Here is a 27804-nt window from a genome sequence, read left to right on the forward strand (position 1 = left end):
CACTTATCTATGCTCCTAATCTGGAGTAATTCTAATTTGGTTCAATTCTAGTTGACAGGCTCCTAATCAAGTAGTAAACGAACTCTAAGAGAACCTATATCTACATTAATCCTAGTCTAAAGTATCTCTTATCTAGAGTTCCCCCAGCCTAAAGCAAACCTATTATTGAGTATCTCTAGTATCGGATAGCTCTAATATAGCTAGTCTATCCAAACATGCTTGGGTGAATCAATCAATTTATTGAGTATCAATTCATTGATTGATTATACTCAAGCAAGCTGATTGAAATACTTCTAGTCAAATCCCAGTCTAAGGTATTCCATGTTTGCAGTTATTCTATTCTTGAGTCCATGAACCCTAAATTCTAGTCCTTAGCCCCTGAACCCTTCTTGAACCAAAACTATCACTAATTTAATTCATTTGATAGTCTGGAATCTTGGATTTTTCTACCATTTTCCTATTAAAGCATCAAATCTCTCTAATACCTCACATCATTCATAAACGACCCCCCTCAAAAAAAAGATTAAATCCTTCTTATTTTCACGTTTTTGTATGTAAATAAATAGATACACGCTCTCAATTGAAACAAAAACTGTAACGAAATTTCGGTGAACGCGGGACGATAATGATGACTAATATTAGAATCGAAAAGTAAGAAAAAAAATTTTGTCGTCTGACGATCGTCGTGAGAGTTTTATAATTATAAATATCGCGAAAAAAAAGAGAAATGTAAATATAGAAAAAATAAAAATAATAAATAAGTGACTTTTCCTTCAAAGTAATTGAACCATTTGACATTTTTTTGTGTTGTTTTTGTTGTTGTTATTTTTGGGATGTTAATAGTCGTCGTTGTGTGTGACTTGGAAATAATTAATAAAATTCATCATTGAAATTCAATGAGGGAAGGAAATCAAGTTTATATGTAAATAAAGGAATTAAAGCTTAGAGGTGGGGCTCGGAAGCTTCACGAAGACGGAAAAATTCCTAAACTCAATTGAATTTCAAAGATTTTTTTCTGTACAAACCTGGAAAATTCTTCGGTCTTGGACAGCTCTGAGCTCTGGCTTTATGCTGATACGTAGATTCAAATGACGACGCCATATTTTTATCTCACAGAGATGCAGAAAAAAAAACTTTTTACGGAACTTTTGGAAGATTTCCTCTCAAATTATTTAAATCTTTATTTTCCCAAACTTTTGAGCTTTTTTCCTACTCAATAATCCACTTCACTATCTAACTTTAATGTCCTTTAAATTTTTCTGTTATCAATTTAATGATAAAATATATTTTTAATGCACAACAATCTTCTCCGATGCTGCACGCTGCTTAATTTTTCACACCGAACTAATTTTCGCTTTGGCAAAAAATAAGAAACTTTTTTTTTCTTTTCTACTGTTATCGCCAGCACACATAGAGTATGTGATGTGTAAGAGAGGAAATGAGATGAGAGCAACTGTTGTGTGATTGTTGTGTGACATCAACTGTTGCACTGTTGACATGTGGCATTAAAAGCTGTTTATATTGAGTGAGTGAGAGAGAGAATTTATGTGTATGGAATATTGAGGAAGCTTTATGGGATTTCTATGACGACCGATGGTATTGGTGATGCAGAGATGGTCAACCTGTGTGCCGGGGTACGTTAGAGCCGACAAATAATTTGAGAAAATTCATAAACCGTTTATTGTGTGCGGTTTTGGCCTAGACTTATGACTAAGATGTGGCGCGACGACAAAAGGTTGTGCACCCCTGCAGTAAAGGCTGTAAAGTTAAGGTTCGCATAAAAAAGAAAATATTTTTATAACATTTTATCATTTTTCATCAATTTTTTTTTTGTATCTTGATTTATTCCTTCATCTAGAATAATATATAACATCAAATGTTTCATTTATTCATTCTCAATTTTTTTTTTTTTTTGTCTTATTAACTTACTATCTCTTTTATGTCATTTTTTAAAATTTGTAAATTATCAACCATTTTTATCGCGACTTTATTTTTTCATGGAATTTTTTTTATTTATTTAAATTTATCTCAATATATTTCATGTTTTTATTCTTTGTTGCCTTTCATTCATTTCATCATGCTTAGTCAGGAAAATTGTACAAGAGTCGATGATATTGAGAGCTTTTTGAGGTGATTTGCAGTTTTGTTGAAGATTTTTTTGAAATTTTTTGAAACTAACAGGAAGGAACGTGGCGGAAAAAATAACTGAAAATCCGGCTTCAGACAAGCGCGACGTCAGAGCCTAAAAGCCTGATTTTCAGCCAATTCCTCACCGTACTAAGCTACAAACAGAGCTCGAAGTCGAGTCGAGTCGATCAGAAAAAAAAGAGTCGACTTCGAGTCGACTTCAACCATATGACTTCGAGTTCTGGCTACAAACACAATATTGTTAAGAAACCACATTCAGTATTATTAGAGAATTATTGTTCTGATAAGGACTTTTTTGGGTGGGGATTTTTTTGAGTTAAACTCAATTTTTTTATCACAAATTTTTATTTTGCATCATTATTTTAATGCAAAGGATTCACGAAGAATAGTGTTTCTCCATATTTTCAAAACTTAGTATAGAGTTCACTTTTATAGGTCCACTTATTTAGAGTAATTTTGTTAATGTCACCATGATTTTCACGGCATAAATGAAGGTTTTATCATATCTAGGTCAGTATCTCAATTCTACCCTGGGATACACTGGATTGCCATACCCAGTTAGGATAGTCTATCATATTATCCTAACTTACTATCTTACCTAGGGAGAACAGTAGGTAGAGTAAGTAGGATAGGCCTATTACCCGGATAATCGTAGGATATCTTGGATATGGTAGGATATCCCAGTTAGGGATAAGAACTCGACCCCAGGAATTTGAGAACTCTGACACTTGGTTAGACTAGACTAGAATCTCTATGAGAATTGTCTCAACACTACAGTGTCTCTAATAGTTAGAAAGAGTTCATAAAAATTTCTTGCTTGTGCAATAACTGAATATCAATAGCCATCAGAACACATTCAACATTTCCCATCTATTTTCAATTTAATTCCACTTCAACATGATAGAAAAATTCCTGTCTCCTTGACACCATCACCGATAGCTCCCAGCCCAAAGCTCTCAATCATCATCAAGGTACAATTTATACTTTCAAAAAATTCAGCCACAAATCAACCAGTTAAAGCTGCTATTTTTCTCTATTATTATTATCTACATACATTCAAAAAATCTTTTTTTTTTGTGTGTGTATTTTTTAACTTTTTTTAATAAGTTTTTTTTTGTCTGTTTTTGTTTCAACTTTATGTTTTATTGATGGGATTCCTTTCGATTTTTGTTTGCAAATTTAATACCTTTTTTTTGTTCCATGGACTTTTTGTTTATCGAGGGTGTTGGAACTAAGGGGATTATTGATGACTCTTTTGGAACTTAATATTAAGCAGGCAAAAAGCGTGATCTTAAGAGCAAACTAAGCTGCAGAGCAACGCTCAAGAGCATGCTTATTTAGTATATTCAAGGTGAGCTCTCGACAAAATGCTTTTTGCCTGCTAGGAAATGGAATTGGAAGGAGATTGAATAGTTAACCTCCCACCAGGAGCGTACTCAGGAGGAGAAGCAAGGTTTGAGGATTCTAATTGGAGAAATTCTTCAATTTTCTAGGGTCTTTTGGTGGAAAAATAAAAACCCTACTTAATTTTGTCGATCACCCCTTCAACTAATTCCTAGCCCCTGCCTCCACCATGGGTGGGGAGAATGGAAGGTATAATATGGGAATAGAAATCAGACAATCCATTCTCATTTTGAAAATAAATTAAATTTCCGAAACCAATCGACATTCGGTTTATAAAGAAAGCATAAAGAGTGGATGTTGTGCATATTTCCACGGGGCGCCAAGTAGCTTTGCTAAGCCACAATTTACAGAATTCTAAGGTCTAAATTTTAGTTCTTATGACTTTGGGGTTTGTTTATAAAGAGTATTCAATGTACCAACTAGAAATGCATTTTGAGTATCTAGAAATTATCATATTTTGGTTTTATATAGGTTAGAATCTTGAAGCTTATGCTCCTGGATGTTGAAGTTTAGACAAAAATGAGTTCAATTCGGATAAATCTTAAAATTTCCTTTAATTTTGCCAAAAAGCCACAATTTAGTCCATAAGCACATTTAACCATGGAATTCATAAGTATTTGACTATGGAGTTATCATATCATAAAAAGAATGGCATTAATAATTTGCTGAATGGAATTTTTGAATAATTCCATTTTAAAATTCAATTATTAAAAACTATAAAAATTCAAAAAAATTCTCCAACTTGCCATTTGTAATCTCAAAATATTCTAATCATTCCCTCAAAATCATCCATGATTTATAATATCATTTTTAAACTTCCGCGTGGAATACGGAATGTACTTTTTTTTGTAAATTGTAAATTGTCATTTTAAAAATTTGAAATTCTTTTAAAAATTATAACTAAAAGTATGACTTGATTGAAATTCTTCATAAATTTTATGCGTTCAAATTTGTGTGTGTGTATGTGTGTTTTGAATGTGTTGATGTATCATATTTACTAAATTTTTAATGTATGCAATATGATTTATTTTATTTTTATTTTTTTCATTGATTTTACCCGTGACACAAAGTGGATCTCATAAATTTACGATCGACATTTTATCGTTGAATTTTCCCAAAGAGATTTGGAATTGATTTGACTTTTTTCTTCGATCCGTTTAAGCATTCCTTATAAATATCAGATCTTAAATATCGTGGATAGCTGTCATTTTTCATTAATAAATAAATATGCTCAGCGGCAACATCAAAACAGAAGAAACTCGGTCCATTTGTGAGTGCTGCTTTTGCTAATTCAACGGATTTTGAATCAACATTTACGGGACATGGTGAGTCTTGTGCTAAAAATTCATCAAATATCTTCTTGGCTGCTTCCTTTACTTGTGATTGTGGTAATGATTTTAGGTTTTGTATCGCCTCCCAGAATCTACAAATTGAGGAAATTTGTAAGGATTTAAATTGATGAAAATAGAAAATTCTTGACTTACTTCAAATTTTCTCCGCTAAATTCTTTATCCAAAAACTTTGCAAACTGGTATCGAATAAGAATATTAAGTATTAATGTCATATCAATTATTAATATGGTAGAAAATTGAAGAAGACACAACTTGGTTAGCTAGTAACAACTGCTCCATAAGCCGACTATGTGACCAGGCTCAACAAACTCTCACGGAGCTGCTTATGACGTAATCTTACTGTTTGAAGCATTCAAGGGTGTTTTGAGCATCATTTCCAGTGCATATGACTCGAAAAAGGACAAGTAAAAATTCACCCATGCCGAGTCTCGAACCCATGACTGCTGGGTCGGTCTAAAGCAGTGAAATCCAAAATTACGAATCCACTACGCTATTGACCCACTTCTCCTCATATTCCCCAATCTAACCAAATCTCTACTTATTCAATTCTAACCAAGTTGCCCTTTCCTCTCAAAATCATCCTCAATCTCAACAAATCTTACCTGTTCCCTTCCCGCAGGATCCTTCAACAACTCACGTAAGCTAAAGCCCCAACGTTTGACTCGTTTCAACGAAATCTCTTTGCTGTAATAAATTTTGTTCATAAATATTGAATTAGTTTGAAGTCTAATAAAATATGTAAATCAACTCACTTCATTTCCCAGAATTCTGTACTATCGGTCGTCCATGGATTTGGATATTCAGGTGGCGTTAAGAAGGGATCATATTCCCGATATTGTTCGAAGTATGAAATGTAACTGAAAAGAAGAGGAAGAAAGGAAAGATTGTTAGAAATGTTGAGATGGGTTTGGGTGATTCCTTAGCAGCACAACGGAGGTTGTAAGGGTGCTGCTATGTTGTCGTGTGTAGGCAAGACGTGGACACAACCTGATCAGCACAAGTTCTTTATGGAATCCAAGTAACGGCCACATGACATCAGAATGGCAGGTTTTATGGCAACTATCATGAAAATTGCCACTTGAAGGCAATAGCCACTTGGTTGCCATTAATGAGTTTGTGCTGATCGGGAATGATTCAGCCAATGATCTTCATTGTGCTGCTCGGTATTTGAATTATTTTTGGGAGGCTTAGAAACTTTGGGAACAGATTGACATTGTAGTTCAGTATTGTTCAAAATTTGTGCCGCGACACATGTCGTGTTACGTTTGTGGCTTACTACCAAGACGTGCCGTGGTCTAGCAACATTTAAACAACACTGTTCTAACTGAAGAAGTAGACGGAACTGCCTCCAAAATTCTCCATCACTTCTCAACATTCTTAAATAATGAAAATCATTCTTCCCAGAAGTATCTAAGCCTCAATCCTCCATAACTTACGATTCAGCAACTTTGGATATTTTTATAGTCCGACGTTCAAGTTTCAATTTCAGCATTTGAACCTAAAATTAGAATAGAATAGTCAAGGGTTTTAGTTTTATGATGACAAAAAATTTACTTTTTATGTGCGTTAACAAAACATTAAAAAAGCAAGAACTTTAAGGCAGAATGAATAAATTAAAATTTCATGTGCTATACAGGTTTGTGTGGGGCTTAATATCATGTAGAGAAATGGCATGTTTATCAATTTTTTTTTTGAGCTCTTATTTTAGCTGAGGAAAAAAAATACCAAGAAGTTGTCTTGTTAATAAGTTATTGACATTTTCGTAATTAGAGTGTGGGAGCACAAAAGGCTGGGCATTTATTTCTATAGAATAAAGCATAAAGCATTTGATACTGAAAAAATAATAGAAGGATTTCGAGGAAGGATGTATTAATATGGAAATAATGTGAACTATGCACATGAGCTATGACTTGGCTATGACATAATGCTTTGGGTATTGTTAGAATTGTTCTAGAATGCAATGGATGTCACCTTAGTGACCAGATTGGAAGATGTTTGAGTATTTGAGATCGAATATTGATGGAATCACAGTTAAATTGGTCATAAATATCTATAACATGCTTAAATAAGGGTCAGACACTTCAAAAGTACGGTACTTGAATTACTGGACCTTGATGGAACATTGGAGTGTCTATAGTGACTGATCATTGTGCTAGACATAGAGCATGTTAGTTCAGATGTGACTTGGCATCATATTCAGAAGTTAGTGCAATGTAATCCAAACTGTGTGTCACGGCACACTAGTGTGATGCCAAAATTTATCATGCCGTGTGTGGTTCCGGACGCGGCTGACCACATAAGTATGCTGTGACATAGAAAAGTTTGGACAACACTGGTTTAGTGCATCAAGTTCCGAATTCTCTAAAGCATAATGGCACAAATCTGTTAAAAATCCGAAATTCGGCAACAGACTGGCGTGACTGACTTGATTCCGTTGATAAAATCTGACTTTACCTTTGACAGAGTCACGCAATCCTGTTGCCAAATTTTGGATCGATTAACCATCCTGTGCTGTTCGGGCAAGTATATACACACATCACCTCTTACTTCCATTCAACTTCCACACAACTTGCAAGCAACAACAGCACACAACATGTGCATCTCAACAAATACACAAAATACTTACATGACGAGTTAATTGCTCGACGGATAGATTATTATGAACACGTGTTGAACCCGAACTGCCCGAACCAAGCGATGATCCACCTTTCCTGTATGCTTTTTTAATATCAACTTCAGTCGTATTAATACTATTGGGCATTGGTCGGAAGACATCCCAAAATGCCCGCTCCTGTGAGTCTAATACTTTACGTTCTAATTTATCACGTTTCTTATCAACTTTACTTTGTGCTGCAAAAGGAGGAGAGAATTGAAATATGACAATTAATAAAATATGATTGGCAATTTACACATAATTAATATTTATGGGCACACAAAAATTATAAAAGCCATTAAGTTGTGAATTTTACACCTTTGATGATGCCAAAATTACTGTCAAATAATGACTTTAATGATGTATCAAGTGACAATTAGGGGAAGTGGTGGGCAACCTGTGTGATGTGGCATGTCGTGTCGTGAAGTGCCATGAGTCGCATGTGGAAGCTTACTATCATGACATGCCATGACACAAACAATTAGGTATTCCTGTGTGTCGCGGCACTGGGGTATGCCGTGGGACAAATAGGGAACTAGTAGGCAATCTGTGTGCTGCGGCATGTCGTCTGCGGTGTAAAGTGCCATGATTTGCATGTCGTGTGTAGCGTCGGTCGTAACCTACTATCAAGGTGTGTAGTTGCACAAAACAGGTTGCCTATCACTGCCGTTAGGGAATCATTAAGGCAGTGGTGCGCAACATGTGTGCCGCGACATACCATATGATGTTGAAAGTGTCACAAGCTACATGCCCTGTGTTTTTAAACCATGGCTTATTATCAAGGTGTGCCATGACACATCATAGGTCGCCCACCACTGCATTAACCAAATCAAGTCACACATACCTTCTGCCTGCATAAATATAAATTCCCACTTTCGACTAAACATTTTCTGTAATTTTGCGAGATTTTCAGCCTCATAATCAGCCAATTCCAAACGAGTTTTATTTTGCATTGTACGTTTACAAAGATAGACAGCATAATCGGTGTTTTCTGGTTCGAAGCAATTTGATGGCCAGAAATAAGGTGTTTGAAATCGATAGAATGTATTGTCATTTTTGACCGTCAGATAGTGATCGTCCTACATTAATGTCATGTTAATTACATTATCATGATATAAAAATAAGAAGTCACGACTTACGATTGGAAATAAATAACCATGTGATGCTAATAAGTATGCGAGATGTAATGCTTCTTGGGCGTCATCAACATCAAGATTTTTTAATATCCAACTTATTAGGTCAGCACCACTGAAAACTGATGGGATTTTTGACATAAATGCCTTAACGGTTCGTACAGTCACACCGCCATTTTCCGCTTGCATTCTCTCAATGATTGCTTCCATCTAAAAATAAAATATTCATGTTAATTACATTCATGATTTGTCGTAATTATGATATTTCCTTTTTTTGGGGAATCGTTCATAAATGATGTGTGTTGATGAATGGGATTTTTGGAATTTAGTCATAAAACTCTTTGTCATAAACTAACAGCACATGTGGGAAATTGCACTTTTGTAAAATGGGCCTGAATCATTCGTCACTGACAATGCGACCACATATCCTCAACATCGCGTCATGTCGTCAACGCAGCAACGTAGCGACGTCATGCCGTCAACGCGTCGACGTAGCAACGTCACGTCATGACATCAACGCGGCTACATAACGACGTCATGTCGACAACACGGCCACGTAGCGACGTCATGCCGTCTTCACGCTGACATAGCGACGTCATGCCGTCAACGCAACAACCTAGCGACACCTTAGCAACAACATTGTGTTGCTCATGAATTTCACAACACTTTACAACATTACACATCATTCGTGAACAATCCCACGTCATTTTTTATATTCCATGTACTGTGTCTATAAATAAAACACCATGAATATTTATGGAAACGGATGACGATTCCATTTGACTTACTTTCTTATATACTAATATATTCGGTGCCATTTGGTCAGAATTATTCTCAGTATTTGATGATGATGATGATGTACTATTACCCGCTACCGTACCCGATGATGTCGACGTTTGATTTGATGTTGTCGATGCCATTTGTTTCTTCTTCGGAGTCGCTACACAATTTGATGTCTTATCCTCCGAAGTGGTCGAAATTGTGACCATTTTCTTCGTGTTTTCTGTTTTACTGTCACCCAGCTCGATATGATTGTCGCTTCGTTCTAAACTTTTAGTTAAAATTTTTATAACAAATAAAAATATGTTTTTTTTTTGCTTCTATTTCTAGTCTATTTTATGTGATTTTTATGTTGTTCTGGATGTTAGATTATAGGGGGTGAAAAAAAAAGTTGTTAGCAGGAAAAAAGAAGAAAGAAAAATTTTTGTAGAATGAGTTAGGAAAAGTTTATTGAGAGGTGAGAGATAGATTGTGAATGCATTTTTATGGATTGGATTGATTCTTATGGAATAGTGAAAGATTAAACTGGTTAGTGCCTGTTCATTTATTACGGTAAAGAATAACAAACAGTTTTTGGAAATGAGGAATTGAATTTTCAGAATTTCCACTGTGTAAATCAGGTCAACTATCCCTAACCATCAGGTTTAACAGGAAAGTAATGAAAGTATTAACAGAACAGCTCCTCAGAAGTGTGAAAATGCCTTGGACAAGATGCAAGTCATTTGAAATACACCCAAGAAATTGAATCCAAGTCAACACATTCATTTCTGGTAAAACTTGAAATCGACTCGGATTTTGTATGAAAAGCTTGATTTGAATCGACTCGATTCCATATAATACAGTAATTGATCTGTATCTTTGATTTCTAGTATTGATTGTTGAGCAAATTTTGAGTAGATTGGCCTGAAAGCAATGATCGAGGTTATGTTTGATGATTTTGTTTAATAAAATAAGGCTGATACAGCAAAAGATTTCTATAGAATCCCTAGAATTCGGTTGGTACCCTAGTTAATAACCCTTGTTCGAATCTCATTAAGTCGAACTTTAGGCTTATAATCTTGTAAATCTGAATGACATGAATCCGTATCCTAACGGGCTTATTTCTTTCATTTTGACTTTGAAATGGTCCAAAAATAGTCATTAAGATGCTTTCAGCATACATTTGATGTGTTGCCATACATTTTGAAAAAGACCTGAAGCTTCTGGCACACAACACATTGGTATAGTGATGGGAAATCTGTGAGTCGTGGCCTGTGGAGCTCACAATGTCAATATGCCATCCTTGATACAAAAAAACTGCATTAGTATGTCGCAAAGCATAGTTTGAGATGTCCAGCAGTAAAGAATACCTTCCTCAAGAATTGAGAATCATTGAAGGATACTCGACACTAATTTATGTGTAGTATTGCATCAAAATTAAATATTTTGACTACTTTTCATGTCTACAGCACTCAAAAATACATAATATAGTCAAAGCACCAATAACTATGACTCACAACAGGCTTAAAACTAATAAAAATCCACCAAACATAGCAACATGACCACCATTAAGTAGACATCAACCCATGTTATAATGTTTCATGTCTTTAACTGATGTGCTGTACGAATGCCCAACCCAATTTCTATTCCATCCATGAAAGGTGAACTAAGGTTCAAGGCCGAGCCAATACATTTAATGACATTTTGATTTCCAATGCTATTAAATTTTTTTATATCGAAAATTTGTCGAATTGTCGAATTTGACAAAGTGACGTATATCCACTGAGAATCAATCCAAAAAAAAAATTGTGCAAAATTTAAGACATGATAAAAAAAAGGCAGGAAGTTTAAAAGAAAGTCTCATGAGATGAATATTTTATGTCACATCCACATTTTAGATTTTGTGTGTATTTTTACACCTGACTGACTATCGTAGATAAGAAGATTATTCGCACTATGGATATAGACTAATGTAGTTTCAAGTGTAATTGACCCTAATCTCTAAACTGAATCTAAAGCTATGAATTGCAATTAAATTGTGAAAAAAAAAACTGGGAAAAAAAACTTTTTTTTTCTCCTTGCTGTGTCGTCTTTTTTCCTTCCTTTCCTGATTTATCGATTTTTTTTTTTCAACTTCGCCACAAATGAACAGAACAAAAAATTTTCTTTTTTTATGGCACTTAGTCATCCATTACATTAATCCACTGATAATCTTCTCATCGTTTTAATCCATCAATTAAAAATTTTAATAGACTTAATTAAGTGGCTAAACTATATCCGAACACAAAAAATGAATTATTTCAGTTTTCACTATCTGTACCTGCTTCGTCGAGCTTTTTTCACTTTATGAGAAAAAAAGTTTTTTGCTTCTGCTTCTTACGAATTGAGGCTTTTTTTCTGTTCATTTCCAATTTTTCTCTCACATCGCGAGCAAAAAACAATGTTTTTGAGAGAAAATTGTGGAAAATTGGATATTGCGCATGTCACGTGATGTACAGTGCTGGACTATAACAAGTGATAACTCAATTGACTGGAATTTCTATGGAAAAATGTATCACATAAAGTGATATTCAATTTTTTTTTTTGTATTTATTTTGATATATATGAAATGTTCAGCATACACAACAACATTCACATGTGCTTGTTGGATGAAAAAAATTTTGAGGCGGCAAACTGTGACATGTCAAAAGGGAATTGGAAATGATGAATATCTTGCAATTTTTAAATGTTGTGGAATTTTTATGATTTTTTATTATTAAATATAGAGCTAGAGTTGGAAGTATTTCTACTAATTATGCTTCACAGAATAAGGGTTCTTGACAAATGTATCTAATTATGAGTTTTTAAAAGACGGAAAAACATCAAGTAAGGATTGTTTGGTCGGTATTGGGATGCAAATAATGATTAATGGACTGGATGTGTTCTAATGAATTATTCATTCGTTTTTGGAGTTTTAAAGGGATTTTTGGCAAAAATAGGCAATAGAGCTCGAAGTCGACTCAAATTTTATATGAAGTGAAGACGATTCAAATCCACTTTTCTTTACAAAATACATTTTGAGTCGACTCCGAGTTCTGATTCTCTGATCTCTAAATTAATGAACTCTGATTTAACGACTTCTCACGGATACTCAAGAGGATGCTAAGCCACAAATTTAGAATCAGATCAAAATTCAAACAATCTTCTTTTTAACTTCTGCCAATCTTTAAGCTAGATTTACTGAATAATTTTTGTTCCGAGATGACAATTTAAGGTCATCAAATTGGTTGACCTTAACCATCAGATCCAGATCTATGCAGTCTACGCGACACAAAGCTATTGATGATTGTAGACTGAATTCTAGACTGAAGCCTAGTTAAGGTTAGCGAAGGGCAAGCCATCGCGCTTGGTTCAACCTCAGAAATGATCCCCAGGATCAATCTCGAGATTCAGTTCATTATAAACCCAAGATTAATGATTATGACCAACCAACCAACCAACATCTACTATGTTGGTTTAAAAGCGTTTAAAAACCCTACACGGCACTCAGACCTAGACCTTCAGTTTATTGTAGACCCCATCTTCAACGATATTATAAAGACATATAATTCGTAAAAGGACAACTTAAGAATTTTCTAATCTGAGACTCGAACCCATGAACGGTAAGAGTGCAATTATTAAGTCACTAAGAACGAAACCACAACGCAACCAAGCAAGGGATTTTCGAAAACAAATAGTCAATGGAGCTCAAAATCGAGTCTAAATTTTGATGAATTTGAGCTGATTTGAACCGACTTTTCCATAAAAATCTAAGTCAACTTCGAGCTCTGATTACATGTTAATGACTTCAGACTGATACTCAAGAGGATGCTTTGCCACAAATTTAGAATGATTACTTGTAAAAAGCCTTATTGTTATATCCTACAGAGAGCTCTAAATTTAATTCGTGGTATTCCGAGTAACTTGCCTTAATGTCAAGACTTCGTGTTTTTGAAGTATATAAAGTATGACCAGCACAACTCAAAACAATCAAATTTAATCTACAAATCTACGAAAAATCTCAACAAACTTGAACCTGAATTATTCCACTTGAGAACTGCCAGCCACATGATTCCATCAAGTCTTCAACTCAACAGCTTTTCCGATAATCCCCATTTTATCCACAAGTACTCTTCACTTCCTTCTTTTCACCTCTATTTGTCATATTTAATGTTCTTCTTTCATGTTTTTATTCATCCTCACACATATTTTTCTGTCTTCTTCTTCATTCAGCTATTAAACAAGCCTTCTATGTAGCAAATATGATACATTTCTTTTTTTTCTCTTTAACGGCAAATTATAAAGTCTTTAATTTATTCACAAATTTGCGACCATATGAAAATGAGAGGATTTTTATGCAGTTTACTGCCATTAATTTTCGCACAACAAAATTTACTTTGAAGCGTAAATTTCTCTTTCCACACATGTTTCAGTTTGCATTCCTTACTCTTTTTTTTTTTCATGCGGTACGGAAAGTCAAAGTGAATCTGGATGAAGGAACTAAAATTATTATTTCTTATTTTTCACTCATCACATGCATGTGTCATCGATATCATTAATGTCTTGAAAATCATAATTTCTTGTGCTGGTTTTTATTAATTTTTTTTTTGATGATGTTGTTGTGGGGGCTGTAAATGAGACCACACACAGAATAATTGTGTGAGAAATGGTGATGGAATCATAATTCACATTAATTACAAAGTATCAATTTTCATGACTTTTTAAGAGGATTTTTTGCTTGGAATGAAATTTTTGAGGTTATGATACTCATTTTTGAGGTTATGTGGTCGCATGTGCATTTTTGTTAGGTTATATGTCTAAATTTTAAGGTTATACTGCTGAATTTTGAAATTGTCCCTAAAATTTACTCCAATTTTGAAACTTTTTGAGATTATAATACAAAATTTTGAGGTTATGTTGACATACTTAAAGGTTATATGTCTAAATTTTTAGTTTATACTGCAAAATTTTAACATTTTCTCTGAAATTCACTGTAATTTTGACAATTTTTGAGGTTATGATACTGAATTTTTAAGGTTATGCTGACATATTTATAGGTTATGTTACTAAAATTGAAGATTATGTTGACTATGAGAATTCTGTATGAGAACTTAGAATTTATGTCTCCAAATTTTGAGGTTGTAATGTAGCATACATTACTTTGAAATTTTCCATCGAATTTTGAGGTTATGTTGCTAAATTTTCAAATTTTGGCCCCAAATTTTGAAGATAAGATTCTAAACTTTCTGGTTATGTTCCAGAACTTTAAAATCTTTATGCCCAAATACACAGAAATCCTCACAATCTACACCTAACACCACTAAAAAACCCAATAATCAACATTGTATATCACCAATAAATAAAAAGCGATAAATCTTTTTATTCGCAAAAAAAAAAAACTTTAATTAAATATTCAATCCAGCAACAAATGCAATAAATTTATATTCAGACAAACACATAAATACAGTCATAAAAAGGTCAAGAAAATGTGCATAGCTTAGCACTAAATCTTAAACTCAATTAAGAAAATTTTCCTTCTTTTTCTTGCGTTTCCACTAAAACCTTTCTTCATATCATTAAATTGTTGCCAGAATAATTGCTAGAAAGTCACAAAAAAAAAGTATTCGATAAACAGAAGAAGTGAAGAAGAAGGAAACAAAATCTTTTTTCGTCATGAATCTTCTTCAAACTTGCTGTGTAATAGAGACTTTTACACACAGTCGCAGATCGACCAATCATGAACAGAGAGGAGGAGCCAAAGCAGTTCTGGTCGATGGTTGATGTTCAGGGGTTGCAGAAATTTTTTTGTAATTTTGAGGATGTGTGACACAACATCTCGAATGTTATGTTCTGAATTTTGTCGATGATGTTGATGAATTTGGAGATAATATGCAAAATTATGGAACTAATAGTCAGTTTTGAACAATTCTATTATTAAATATATTTCGAACCCTAAGAGGTACAAACATGTCTCAAATTGTGCAACTAATTATACTATCAATAATTTAAGGATTTTAATCATTATGCTTCGGATTTTCAAATTTTCGAAAACTAGGACTAGTAAGTAGGTAGTTCTATTCAGTGGCTTACGTTTGACTTTTATCTTGAGTAGCACAAAGTAGTAGCTAGGACATTCTAATGTTAATGCGTAGATGACGAGACATGGAGGTCCATTTATGGCATCGTTTAGGCCATTTTTGACACATTTTTAGGCAAATAATGTGCGTTTGAAGTTAAAATTGAGAATTTCTTACAAAATAGGTGACAGAGCCACTTACAGAGTAAGATGGACTGTCTTTTGTTGTGACCTAGGCTCAGATAAGAACATGATTTCAGTTAGTAAGTCAGTAAGTATTCCCGGAAAGCAAATGGCGGGAAAATGACCAAAAATCCAGCCCCAGGTCGATTTGATTGTCTTGAAGCAAGATTTCTTCTAATTTGACTCGGATTCAGAACTAAACTAGCCTGATACCGGAATTTCGGCAATTTCTTCTTCATCGTATCTTTCCTGAATAGTGCAATAGATTTTACAGACAATAAGAATTGAAGTGCATATGGCTCATTACTTCGTGATTTCACCTTGCATCACTATAGCCATTCCTTATTACCTATATAGTATCCTAAAGCTACTAACCGTCACTACTAAATTATCAAATCCTCAAAAATTAAGCAACATTTCATTAAAATTCATCCAAAAATTCACAAATCTGTTTGCTCTTTTTCATTTCAATTCAATTCCATTCCATCCTTATTTAAAATTCCCATTCCGACATCCCTGAATCACGCATGCTGAGCATAATAAAAGTTTATGGGCTGGCAAGCATAATGCATGTCATTTTTGTTAAATACATCGCCCGTTGTGGAAGTTTCTTTCTATTTTGTCTCTCTCTCTTCTATATTCCCTCCGTTATATTATTTTTTTTTTTTTTGACTATAATTGTTTCATATTTGCTTCTTCAGTATAATTTCGGTAGTCATCGATAGCACTCGCATTTCTAACACGTATTAAAAGAATAGAAGGAATAAAGGAAAGACACAAAAAGTATTGAATTTAATTAAATTACGAGTCGCGTGGATCAAAATATTGTGAAAAAAATAATTATTTATGTGATTTTTGGCACTAAAAAAAATTGGAACTAAAAAAATGGATGAAAATTGTGAAAAGTCAAGTGACAAAACGACATCACCGGATACGCTAATTGAGGCAAAATTATCAAGAATTCCAAAAGCATTTTCAATTGAAAATTTAATAGCAAAAAAGTCAAACCATCCCGAATTAGAAAATGACTGTCCATCGGCACCGGACGTAAATTATCAACAACATCGAATCCCACCAATAGCATTTCCGCAAAATTTTCCATTCTATAATCCATGGGCGGCTAATTACTTAATGTCACACACAAATGTATCGCAACAAAATTTATTACTCAATGCCAGTGCCTGCGTTGTCAATTCTCAACAGTTGTATCAACTTCAAAATGATAAATTGGTCAATTTTGTGGACAATGCACAGTCACAGTCGCAGTCGAAAGAAAAATTTACGGAAATGCTCTTTAATCCATTGACTAATTTACCACATGACCAAAATAATCTTGCAACATATCAACAATTACTTCATCAACATCCCGACCATGCAAACATATTTAGCAGTAAACTTAAGGATGCTAATTTCATTAATGAATTTTATACAAATTATTTCATGTTGGAAAATAATCGAATTATGAATTTAACAATTAATAGTGATAATAATAATGTGGTAATGAAAAGGACCAAAAAAAGTTTAAGTAATGAGAACTGTGGACATAATAATAATAATAATTTAAGTGGAAATAATGATAATTCAAATAATAGTGATTATGATAATAATGTCAATGATAGTCATAATAAAATGATGATGATGGATAGGAATGGATTGTATTATGAGGAAGATTCATCATATAGTGATTTAAGTGTAACAATGTCACCTGAACAGATACAAAATAGTGGACAAGATAAAGGTAATGAAAGTCTCTCAATTAGATTGATAGATTAAATAAAGATTAAGATCAGTCTAAGACGAAATGAAACTGCGATCTACGATCTGTTGTATCATCCCTTAGAATGAGAGATTTGAAGAGAATTTCTAAATATGATGTGAAGTTTCTTCGAGTTGATTAGTTGTTTTGATCAAATATGTTAAAATCGAAAACTTAAAGTAGGATTACTTATTTAATTCACTGGCTGCATCTGTGATCCATTGTTGATACCAGTTCGCATTTAGAACTGAATCTATCGCTACCCATTCAAATGTGAAAAAGAAATGAAATCTGTCAAGTTTGTAATCTTCATTACAATTTATCTTTTGTTTCCATCAACATTTAAATTAAAATATAAGTTACCCGAAAAGCACAAATTGGATTGAAAATAATTCGACACCAAGTCGGTGTGATTTTGGGATTGATGCTGGTTTTTTAAATCTGGCTGAATAAAAAAGCATAATAAATTTGAATGTTTGCGACAGAAAAAACACCGACGAAGATTTTACAATTGTGAATTCAAAGAAAATTCAATGCATTCTCTGATTTAAGAGTTAGTGATAAATCTCACGACGTTAAGATTTTGTTGAACTTTCCTATCGTAATCCTGCATTAAAACTTTATCAATTACTTGCATTAAAACTTTAATTTTGTTGAAAAAAATGTCTTTTGGTCCGTTTAGAATCAGAGTTCAAAGTCGAATTGAATTTTGTATGAAAAATTCGAATCAAGTCGATTCAATTCCATTTGAAATTCAAATTGACTTCGAGCTCTGTTTAGAATTCAAAAGTTAAGTTTGTAATATTCTTATTCAATCTAATTTTTGAAATCATAACTAATTACTAATTTGCTTATTATCCCTTCCAAGAATTTAGTAAATAAATGGAATCAAATTGTTCAGTACAGCGGTTTTGAAAATTATCAACATTTAAAAAAGTGGAAAAATTCATGAAAATTTAGATTCTAAATTCTAAAACTTGACTAGATCTGATTCACTCGCAGATTCTGGTATCAATTTTTCCATAATTTGTTGATTGATACTCATTCTGACTGAATTCTAACTTCACGAATAAAATTTAACTTCAGCATCAAGATCACAACTCATATCATCCATAAAAACCCCTCTTAAAACCCAAAAATCCCATAAATCTCAAAATCCAGCTTACTTCATTAAAAACTGTTAACAAGCACAAGAAAGACATTAAACCCCAATATTAAAAGCCTTTATTTACAATGACGCAATGAATTGACACAAAAAGAGATGCTCATTGGAAGACTGGAATTGAATTTTATTTTTTTGGGCTTGCTAGACAAGATTTTAATCAACCTAAATATTTTTTTCTTCAATTCTTCTCGTCTCTCAAGCATCAGAGAACATTATTAGACATAAAAAGATCGTTTCTTGTCTTTCCATTAAACGAGCCTGTTGACATGAAAAGGGATGGAATTGGTTAAAAAAGGCGATGAAAATTGAAATAAAAACAAGAAACATAATTTGATGAATCTACAAAAAAATAAGCTGTAATTGTGAAATATCATCCATTCATGTACTTTACCAGCTCATTCATTCATGTATGACTGACGATGATGTTGCTAATGTTACTACATTTACAATTGTTGAAAGCTGGATCAGCATAATTATCATTTTATTTTTTTAATTCATCATTTTCACACGCCATTCAGCAGTTTGGCTCGTGATTCGTTGTCTCTCTGTTTTCTTTGTTGTTACTGGATGTAGAGTTATTGAATGTAATTAATTTTTGACATGATATATTGAAATGTTGTAGATGAATAATTGATATGAAATTAATTTAATTTGTTGCGATATGTTGTTTTGGGGATGATCATCGATGATGCAAATTAAGAAAGTGATGGATGGTAGTTATCTTGGACGAAAGTGATTATTATCATGTTTTGATTCATGGATCAGATAATCGTCAGCATAATCTATTGATTTAGCCCTAGACCGGCATGATTCTGGAATCTTATCAATTCCCCTAAAACTGACCTCAGTTCAGTCATGTTGCCTTATTGTGTTGACAATCTAGTCACGAATAGGGATTCCCTTAAATTGCACCCGAGTCCTTAACTTAGACAGCAGATATCTTTATAAAAGCTACGCAACTACTGTATTTCTAACTTATAAATACTACCTGAATAGTACAATACGATGAACTGCATTTATTGCAGTAAAATTCAGTCGCTATCCCTAACAGACAAAGAGCATTCTCTCATGGTTCAGAAATACAACTAGGGTACCTAAAAGCAGTCTCTTTGCCTGTTAGAGTATTGAGTCGTTTGGGCAACTTGGTGTCTTACCATTAAAATGACGGCATAGCGGTGCTTTTGGGAACACGGTGTACTGTTCGGATAAAGCATCAAAGAATTTAAACCGAGTAGAACAGGCTACAATTAGTCTACTGTATGTCTAGTTGTAACCTTGATATTTCATAGCAAGTTGCAGCACTGCTAAGTCAATGACCAAACATAACGTCGAATAATCGCAGCCTGTTTCACTCGGGTTATTAACAATTTGTCATAATTAGAGTTAAAGTGTGGAGCATCCTGAAGATTCAATCCTCTTATCTAGTAACTTGCTATTTGCTTGCAATGCCCTAAAATTCAAAGTCATCCAATATTCAAAGACAAACATTTACCAAACTACTTACCGACAGCATCAATTTAATTGCAATCAATTTCCGTGGGAAAGTGAGAATAATCCTCAAACTAGCTAATAAACCAGCATGATAACTCCGAAGATTGACTCCCTGCTTCTTCATTCAGTTACATAACTCTTTATAATCCTCACTAAATCTCTCTCTTTGCATTTTTCAACTTCCTTGTTTTATTTTGTGTCAAAAAAAAAAAATTCTCTTCCTTGACTTTTGTACATCCTGTAATCATAACAATAGCAACAAAGGGATGATGATGATGCGAAAAAAAAAAATTAATCCTTATTTAATCTCTCAATTTATTGCAACCACATAATTGCTACAACACCAATCGGTTACCCTAACAATCACAAAGTCATTTAAGTCCATAAAGCAGCTTAGCTTAAAATATGAAATATTTGATGTTGGTGGGAAAATCAATTAATTTATGCAATTGCATGTTCAATTCCTTTATATCCTAGATTTATGTAATACGGAATCAGAATGCTCTGATAACGACGAGACATGTGATGATGACGAGGAAAATATGGAAAATTCGAGTGAAAATGGACAAAAGTCAGGAGCTAAATCAAGAAGACGACGAACGGCATTTACGAGTGAACAGCTGTTGGAATTAGAAAGAGAATTTCATGCTAAAAAGTATTTGAGTTTAACGGAACGAAGTCAGATTGCGACAAGCTTGAAATTGAGTGAAGTGCAGGTGAGGAATTGACTTTTTTTGACTTTTTTGGGAATTGAATGTCCTGAAAGGCATACGGCGTAGAAGAAGCAGGAAATGCGTTTCTAGTCGGACGTGACTGTACCGTGGCTCTGGCTCTGGCCTAGCTCTGGCTCCGGCTCTGGCTCTGGCTCTCGCTCTGGCTCTCGCTCTGGCTCTCGCTCTGGCTCTCGCTCTGGCTCTATCACATGCCAGAGTCGTCGGCCTAAATCTACGCCGTTTATATTCCCAAATTATCTATATCCAGTACTAATGTCAACATTTTTGTTCTTCTTCCTTTCAATTTCAGATCAAAATTTGGGTAAGTTCAATAATCATTTCCTAATTCCTTCTCATTCTCAATCTCATAACCTCAATTATTTTATCTCTTTTCATTCCCATTCAACCACATCAGTTCCAAAACAGACGAGCAAAATGTAAGTTCAAATCCTAAATCACCAATTCCTCAAAAATTAACCTCAAATGTCTCTTTACAGGGAAGCGAGTAAAAGCCGGTCTCACATCACACAACATGGGAAATCGAGGAACACAATCGACGGGAAATAAAATTGTTGTGCCTATTCCTGTTCATGTTAATCGATTTGCGATACGCCATCAGCATCAAACAATGGAAAAGTTGAGTTTGTGTGGACCAAAGCCGGAATTGAGGAAGGCATCAAATGTTGATAGCAGTTGCTTTGAGAGTTTTAAGATACAGAAGGCGACAGCGAAGCAGTTTTCGTAGAATTAAGAGTTGGTTGGTGGTGTCAGAGGAGAGGGGAATCTTGGGGTAATGAACAATATGGAAGGGATTCTGTCAATGTGAGAGTACGGTCTAATGTGGCTGAGTGGTTAATCAGCTGTATCACTTTCTTTATGAGGTCGCGGGTTCAATTTCCATCAGAAGTCAATCTCTGTTCATGTTCAGGATTCCCACAGTGCTCACGACAGGACAAAAATAGCATAAATCGGTTAATCGATACAAAATCCGACTCCAGACTGGCGTGGCTGTGAAATGGTGCCGAATTCAATCCGTATCCGTCACAAAACCAGAGTCATGTTGACCAAGAGCCGGAATCTGAGTCTATTAACCGATTTATGCATTTTGGAATACAAAGAGAGGCAAAATAGCCACCTGTGACACACAAAAACCATACAATTTCTTGATAATTTGTATGGTTTTGTAAGAAAAAGCATACAAATTATCAAGAATTTAAACACAGTTTTTGCCGGTCACGAGTGCCTGTTTTGCAACTCTGTTCTTACCTAACCTCAAAAAAATTCAAATTTTCTTTAATTTCTCAAAAAATTGTCAATTTAAGTATAAAATTCAAAATCTATAAATTGAATTTGATGTGTCTTTATTGTGTAAATTACAAACAAATTAATTAAATTAAATGCAACATCAAAGCAATAACAAGAAACACTTTAATGTACGGATGGAAATTTAGAAATAAAATTTATATTTTAAAATAATAAAAATTAGACTGTAAAAAATTGTAAAAAAATTCTTCACACTTTCACTTTCTGTAAAAATTCATTATATCCTTCATAAAAAGTGTTTTTAAAAGGAATAAAAAGGACAAAAAAATTCTATATTTCTGAAGTACAACATGGAAAGAATCATAAGTGTGTCCGATTTTATTTTCTGTGTTTTTAACTTTTCGTTCTCACCCCTCAATTTGTCTTCATCAATTGCAATTTGCTGTTGTTAAAGGAAACAATAATTATCCAATTGGATTCGCTTCTTGAAAAATGCGATTGCCTTTTTTTTTGTATGTTTTGTATGCACAAGGGTGACAATTCATGTATCGTTAATCTAATTTTTAAAATGTGCTAACAATTTTTGATTTCTTGACACTTTTTACAGGGTGATTGAGTTGATTTGATTGACATTTTGGCAGCAGTTAAGTGAGTTGTCCTTCAAAATTTGTCATTGCGATGTTCAGAATACGAAGGCATGATATTTTTAGAGCTTGCGATGATATGTCATGTTTATGACTAGACATACTTACATACTACGCTGGTCATACAGTTCAATTGCAATCCATGGCCTTCCTTAGGGACCGTTCACTTATTCCATTCCATAATTCTCAATCTTTTAAATTGAACAATGACATTATCAGAAATTTTATTGTTTGAATCCGATTAATCTCGGTCCCTGAATGTAATAAGTGAACAGCGCCTTAGATGTTTCCTAATGCTGGCTCTTTTGCCTGATTCCGTCTACCGATTTCGGATGACAAGTGCAATTTACTGCTAAACCTTCAGTCGTTATCAGTCCTTTTTTTAGCCTTGATCGTCGTTGATAGTTTTAATCCGGTTCTTACTTTAGGTCCCTTGGCATGCAATTAAGGATGGGGGCTTGCTAGGTCAACGCACCCTATAAAAACCAGAGCTTCATTAGATTCCGTGCAACTATGTTACTTAAATTGACGGCCTACACCGCTAGAAGACTAGGATGGTTCTAGGTTACACGGTTGCCCATAGTGCATAGTCCATAACCAGTCGACGTTGTCTCAAGTTGACATAAAGTCCGTAGCTAGTCTACGTAGCAGTTTTTAGCGACTTTTTTGTGCCACTGTAGAACATTAAAGTGAGACTTCGATAGAATTGTATAACTATAGAACAAAATTTAACAGATGCGCCTTATCCACTCATACCTTAACCTCAAAAAATTCAACAAACAAAATTCTTCACACACAGATTCCTCGATTACAAGCAATTTCATGCCATCTCAATTGTAACTGTAACGTGTGTATGGACGCTCATTTATTTCCTTAAATGAATGAGACTTCATGACACATTCAGTAAAAGGTGCAATTAGAAACGCATTTTTAACAATTTTTGTGTGCATAGAAAGTCTCTTTGACACATAAAATTCTTGTCTTCTTCCGCAAAAGCAGGCAACAAACGAGACAGACGAGAATAATTTTTCAAAAAAAAAGGCCCATTTAAAGGATTTGTCTTTGTAATAATTTTTCAAAGGTGCTACACGCCCAGAAATTTTTATTTTTTCGACTGCCTTAAAATTTAAATTCTTTATTTTTATGCTGTTCATCACCCTTTAAATCAGATGGCAACAAAAAGAGACTTTTAATTTGTTTTTATTCAATTTAATGCAATTAACCCTCATAATAATAAAAATGGATGTGATTTAAATCTTTTTGTCATTATTCATAATTTTTTGTTGCTGTTCCTGCATATGTGCAATAAAAATGTTATGTTAACATTTATGATCAACTTTTTTTGGGTGTGAATGCTCAATACTAAGTTTAAATGCTTTATAAATTAATGATATTAATATTTTTGTTTGTAATTTTTATTGAATTTTGTGGATGGAGAAATTTTGATGATTTTGCAATTTGTGAAATGCTATTGTAATGAGACATGGGAATTTGATAGGATTTCCAAGTAAATATTTAGTTGTTTAATTTGTTTAAATAATATATGATTCATTTGGTATTAAAGCTTAATTGAAAAGCAGATTAGCATCATCTTTATAAGATTCGACTAGATTTTGTTGCTTCCTTCCTCCGTTGGCGAAGGCGCACGATGACCAACTGCCGCATTTAGAGTTCGTCGGAAGCTGGATCTATCTTAAGACAACTTCTGCCAGTTTTTAATTCCCAGCACTTTTGCGTCGTTGATCACACAGTAATGCCATAAGCTTATGATCATGAATAGATTTACGAATACAAAATTCGAGAACCCCGAGCGGCACTATGCTTGAATTGCATTTTTGCCTCAAAATGAATCAAAATCAGTCGTCTTAATGCCATCATGGCAATTTTACGTCTCACCGTTAATAAGGCGACACAGCGGTACCCTAGCGAAGAGCAAAGCTTACTTACTTACTTCGATGATCGAATATCAAGTGTATCGATGACCTCTCTCAGTTGCCACCTGAAGTTGGTTACCGCTTCCCAATCACCAATTCCAAGTGTGATACAAGTGTGCAAAGAACTTAAATCTACTTTTAAAAAAGCAGCTAATCCGAACAGCATGATGCAGTAGATTTCATTTCGCTTTTAAAATCGGCCACTGTCAGCAATCTCATAGGTACGTTTTGTCGTCAATAAGGAAACTTAGTGGGGCTGTCGACTACATTGTGCTTCCTGAGGTAAGTTTAAAATACTATGTTGCAGAGCTCGAGCTAGACTCAAACATGACATAATCTCATTAGTATCCGAATGACACAAAGTATACAAATAAAGCAAAATATCTTGTACATTATTATCTTCAAGATCCGAATAACTTCTAAAGCAGACTCCCAGAAAAAATCCTTTATGTAACTCAAACAATAAGCCCCGCAATCCCTTAAAAACATCCCAATTTTAATTAAAACTTTCATAAATCTCACTTTACAGTGTGCATTATCCCTGTAAAAATCCCATGAGATTTTCAAAAGCATCACCGAAATCCCCGTAGATAAACCTCATTAGACTCACCATGAAATGAAAAACCAACAAACAAATTTTCCTCTCAATATGTTCAATTAAGGAACACAAGATCATGCAGCACAACAGAGAGTTTATTTTTATTTTTATGACACCATAATTTGCTGACTTTTTAAAATAAGAATCTCGTCTATAAATTTTCCCCTAATTGCATTCAATCACCCTTCACGTATATGTACATACATACACAGAATATTCAGGCTGAATAAGGACGTTAATTTCTTGTCATTTAATTTTTTACAATAACTAATGACTTCTGTATGAATTTTTATTTCTATTCTCTGTTGTTACTGCTGTTTGAAACACGCCCATGACTTTTTTTTTTTTCATTTTTAATTTCTCACTTTAACTGTTCTGCTTGCCGTACTGAAAAGATTTTTATGTGATCCGTTTTTCTGCTGATGGTGATGATTGTGATGAGAAGTAAGTGAAAAAAGTCAAAAGACTTTTTATGATTCTTGTTCTGCTACCCTTCAATCTTTATGAAGTTCTGAAAGAAAGCCAACACATGTTTTTAGACATTATCTTCTTTTTGTTAAGATTTCTTTTGATCGATGCTCATTAGGATGATGGAAATATTTCAACAAATTAGCCTTTATAATTTTTGTGCTGATAATTTTAGATCAACGGGGTTTTTTTGGATGTTTTTGAAAAATATTGTTGACATTGTTTATTTTTAGGAATCGACAGGGTTGGTTTTTTTGGGTATAGATACATTCTTACTTACTTCGTTGGTTGTTCAAGATCAGCTATCCTTCATTGCTTTTCTTAGTTGCCATCTAAAACTGGCTCCACTCTCGTGCACTTTTGCAATCTAGAGAAATCCAGTCCGGTACGTTTTTCTTTGGGTTTCTTATCATTGGGATTAAGACTGTCGGATTGGTGGTAGGCATGCAACCCTGGACATTTGTATATGAAGCCAGGTTTCACGGCTAGCTTGTAGGCATGCAACCTTCCATACTTAGCATCTTAAATCAGGATTTGTTGAATCCTCTAGTTTTCATTTGTTGATCAAAGAGGCAATTTCTAGGAGATCACGTTTCTGTTTTTATAGCTAAAACCAAATTGTTGACCTTTCATTGATCTAAACGAGCCCAGAGTTCCAATTTTGTTAAATTAAGCAATTGGCATATCTAATTTTTTCAAAACGACAAACTGATATAAATTATAGGATTCGAACCGACGACTTCACACCAAATTTGAGCCAATCGCCTTTCTGATTACTCCACGGGACACTGAATTGTTTACAAACTACAGTAGCGCTTCTCATACTACCTCTTCAGCAAATGTTCAGTAGCATGGCTTAGTGTATTCTACAGAGTAATTGCATATATACTATACTTAAGCATCAACTCTGTCATTTCATTCAACTTTCTATCTTTCACTCTTCTCAGATTTATTTTTGGTAATTGGCAATCAATCATATTTATCCATAAACAATTTGTCATTATGACAAACACCCGTATTACGGGCTAACAAGGAATTAGGAGCTCTAGTACTTGAGATCTTTTAATTACCCAATCCATCAAAAGTCAAAAAATATTTTTTGACAATTTCTTTTGTCCAAAAAATTTTTGGATGTAATCAAATTCTAGGAACGGTAATTTCAATTTATTTTGTCTCTTAACAACTTCATCAATATGCATTCATTCATGAATAAAACTAACAGAATTGTTATATGAAAAATGTCCAAATATTGACGCAGCCTGAATGTATAATTTCGATTGATCAATTCGAGACTCGAGTGAGAGAGTCACAATTAAAATGTTGAAGTCCGGTAGTGTCGGAAAAAGATGAATTAACAATCGAATATTTTGAATAAATCATAGATGGAGGTCTGAATTCGACGAAAATTATCATTTATTGTTATTAGATTGTTGTCGCGAGCATTTTAAGTCAATCGATTTTAATTCAATAGAAAATCGTCTGGAGACAAATTTCCTAGAACAATCGCTGTCGGAATTGTTAGAAAGAGAAGGAAATTTGAGAATGTTTTGGCTGGTTTGCAGGTCATTAATATGCTAATGATTAATGTTATTAATGAATTTTTGTCAATTTTATGAATGAGTTTTGTGGGTGGGTCAGTTGTTAATGTGTACACATGTTTGCTGAGACGTCAAGCAGGCAAAGAGAGTGCTTTCAAGAATGAGCATGCTTTTCCAGTACATTTTAGGTGAGCAAACTCTTAAGAGCATGCTCTTTGCCTGTTAAGGGACGCTGTTATTGTCCAGTGTTGCTCTGAGACTTTCCTCTATGTAACAGTTTCCTTACTTACTTTGCTGACCATATAGATCAACTGTGATCCATGGCAGATCTCAGATGGCGTCTAAAGCTAACTCTATCACTGGCTTCTATCTTCTAATCAACAATATGCAACAACAATGTTGTTAAAAAGCGTTCACGGTGTCATCAGGATGCCTTAACGTCTTGTCGTCAACAACTCAACCGTCTTGTGTAGCTTTAGAGACTACATTGTGCTGCTCGGATAGACTA

At 34.0% G+C, this 27804-nt stretch overlaps 2 protein-coding genes across 3 annotated transcripts; one reads left to right on the forward strand and one right to left on the reverse strand.

Annotated features, from left to right (window-relative positions):
• Window positions 1–4296: 4296 nt before the first annotated feature.
• On the reverse strand, window positions 4297–11784 carry LOC139091919 (regulator of G-protein signaling 7-like). Of its 2 annotated transcripts, none has more exons than XM_070642168.1 (10): window positions 11770–11784; window positions 9479–9827; window positions 8697–8900; window positions 8402–8636; window positions 7531–7754; window positions 6341–6402; window positions 5657–5761; window positions 5507–5588; window positions 5037–5080; window positions 4297–4975 (listed from the first exon to the last, which is right to left on the reverse strand). In XM_070642168.1, exons 2-10 carry the CDS (start codon window positions 9677–9679, stop codon window positions 4651–4653), a joined length of 1482 nt encoding a protein of 493 aa, XP_070498269.1. In that variant the 5' UTR covers window positions 9680–9827; window positions 11770–11784; the 3' UTR covers window positions 4297–4650. The 2 variants fall into 2 exon arrangements, with proteins under 2 accessions (XP_070498269.1, XP_070498270.1); XM_070642169.1 differs by having other exon boundaries at window positions 9479–9740; window positions 11770–11778.
• Window positions 11785–16385: 4601 nt separating this feature from the next.
• On the forward strand, window positions 16386–22283 carry LOC139091920 (homeobox protein unplugged-like). Its single transcript, XM_070642170.1, has 5 exons — window positions 16386–17464; window positions 20616–20854; window positions 21162–21173; window positions 21267–21288; window positions 21349–22283. The coding sequence occupies exons 1-5, from the start codon at window positions 16612–16614 to the stop codon at window positions 21594–21596; spliced, it is 1374 nt and encodes a 457-aa protein (XP_070498271.1). The 5' UTR covers window positions 16386–16611; the 3' UTR covers window positions 21597–22283.
• The last annotated feature ends 5521 nt before the right edge of the window (window positions 22284–27804 follow it).

Source organism: Chironomus tepperi, unplaced genomic scaffold (genome assembly GCF_022539635.2).
Source record: "Chironomus tepperi strain 1889 unplaced genomic scaffold, CSIRO-AGI_Ctep_v1 contig_262, whole genome shotgun sequence".
Taxonomy (NCBI): Eukaryota; Metazoa; Arthropoda; class Insecta; order Diptera; family Chironomidae; genus Chironomus; species Chironomus tepperi.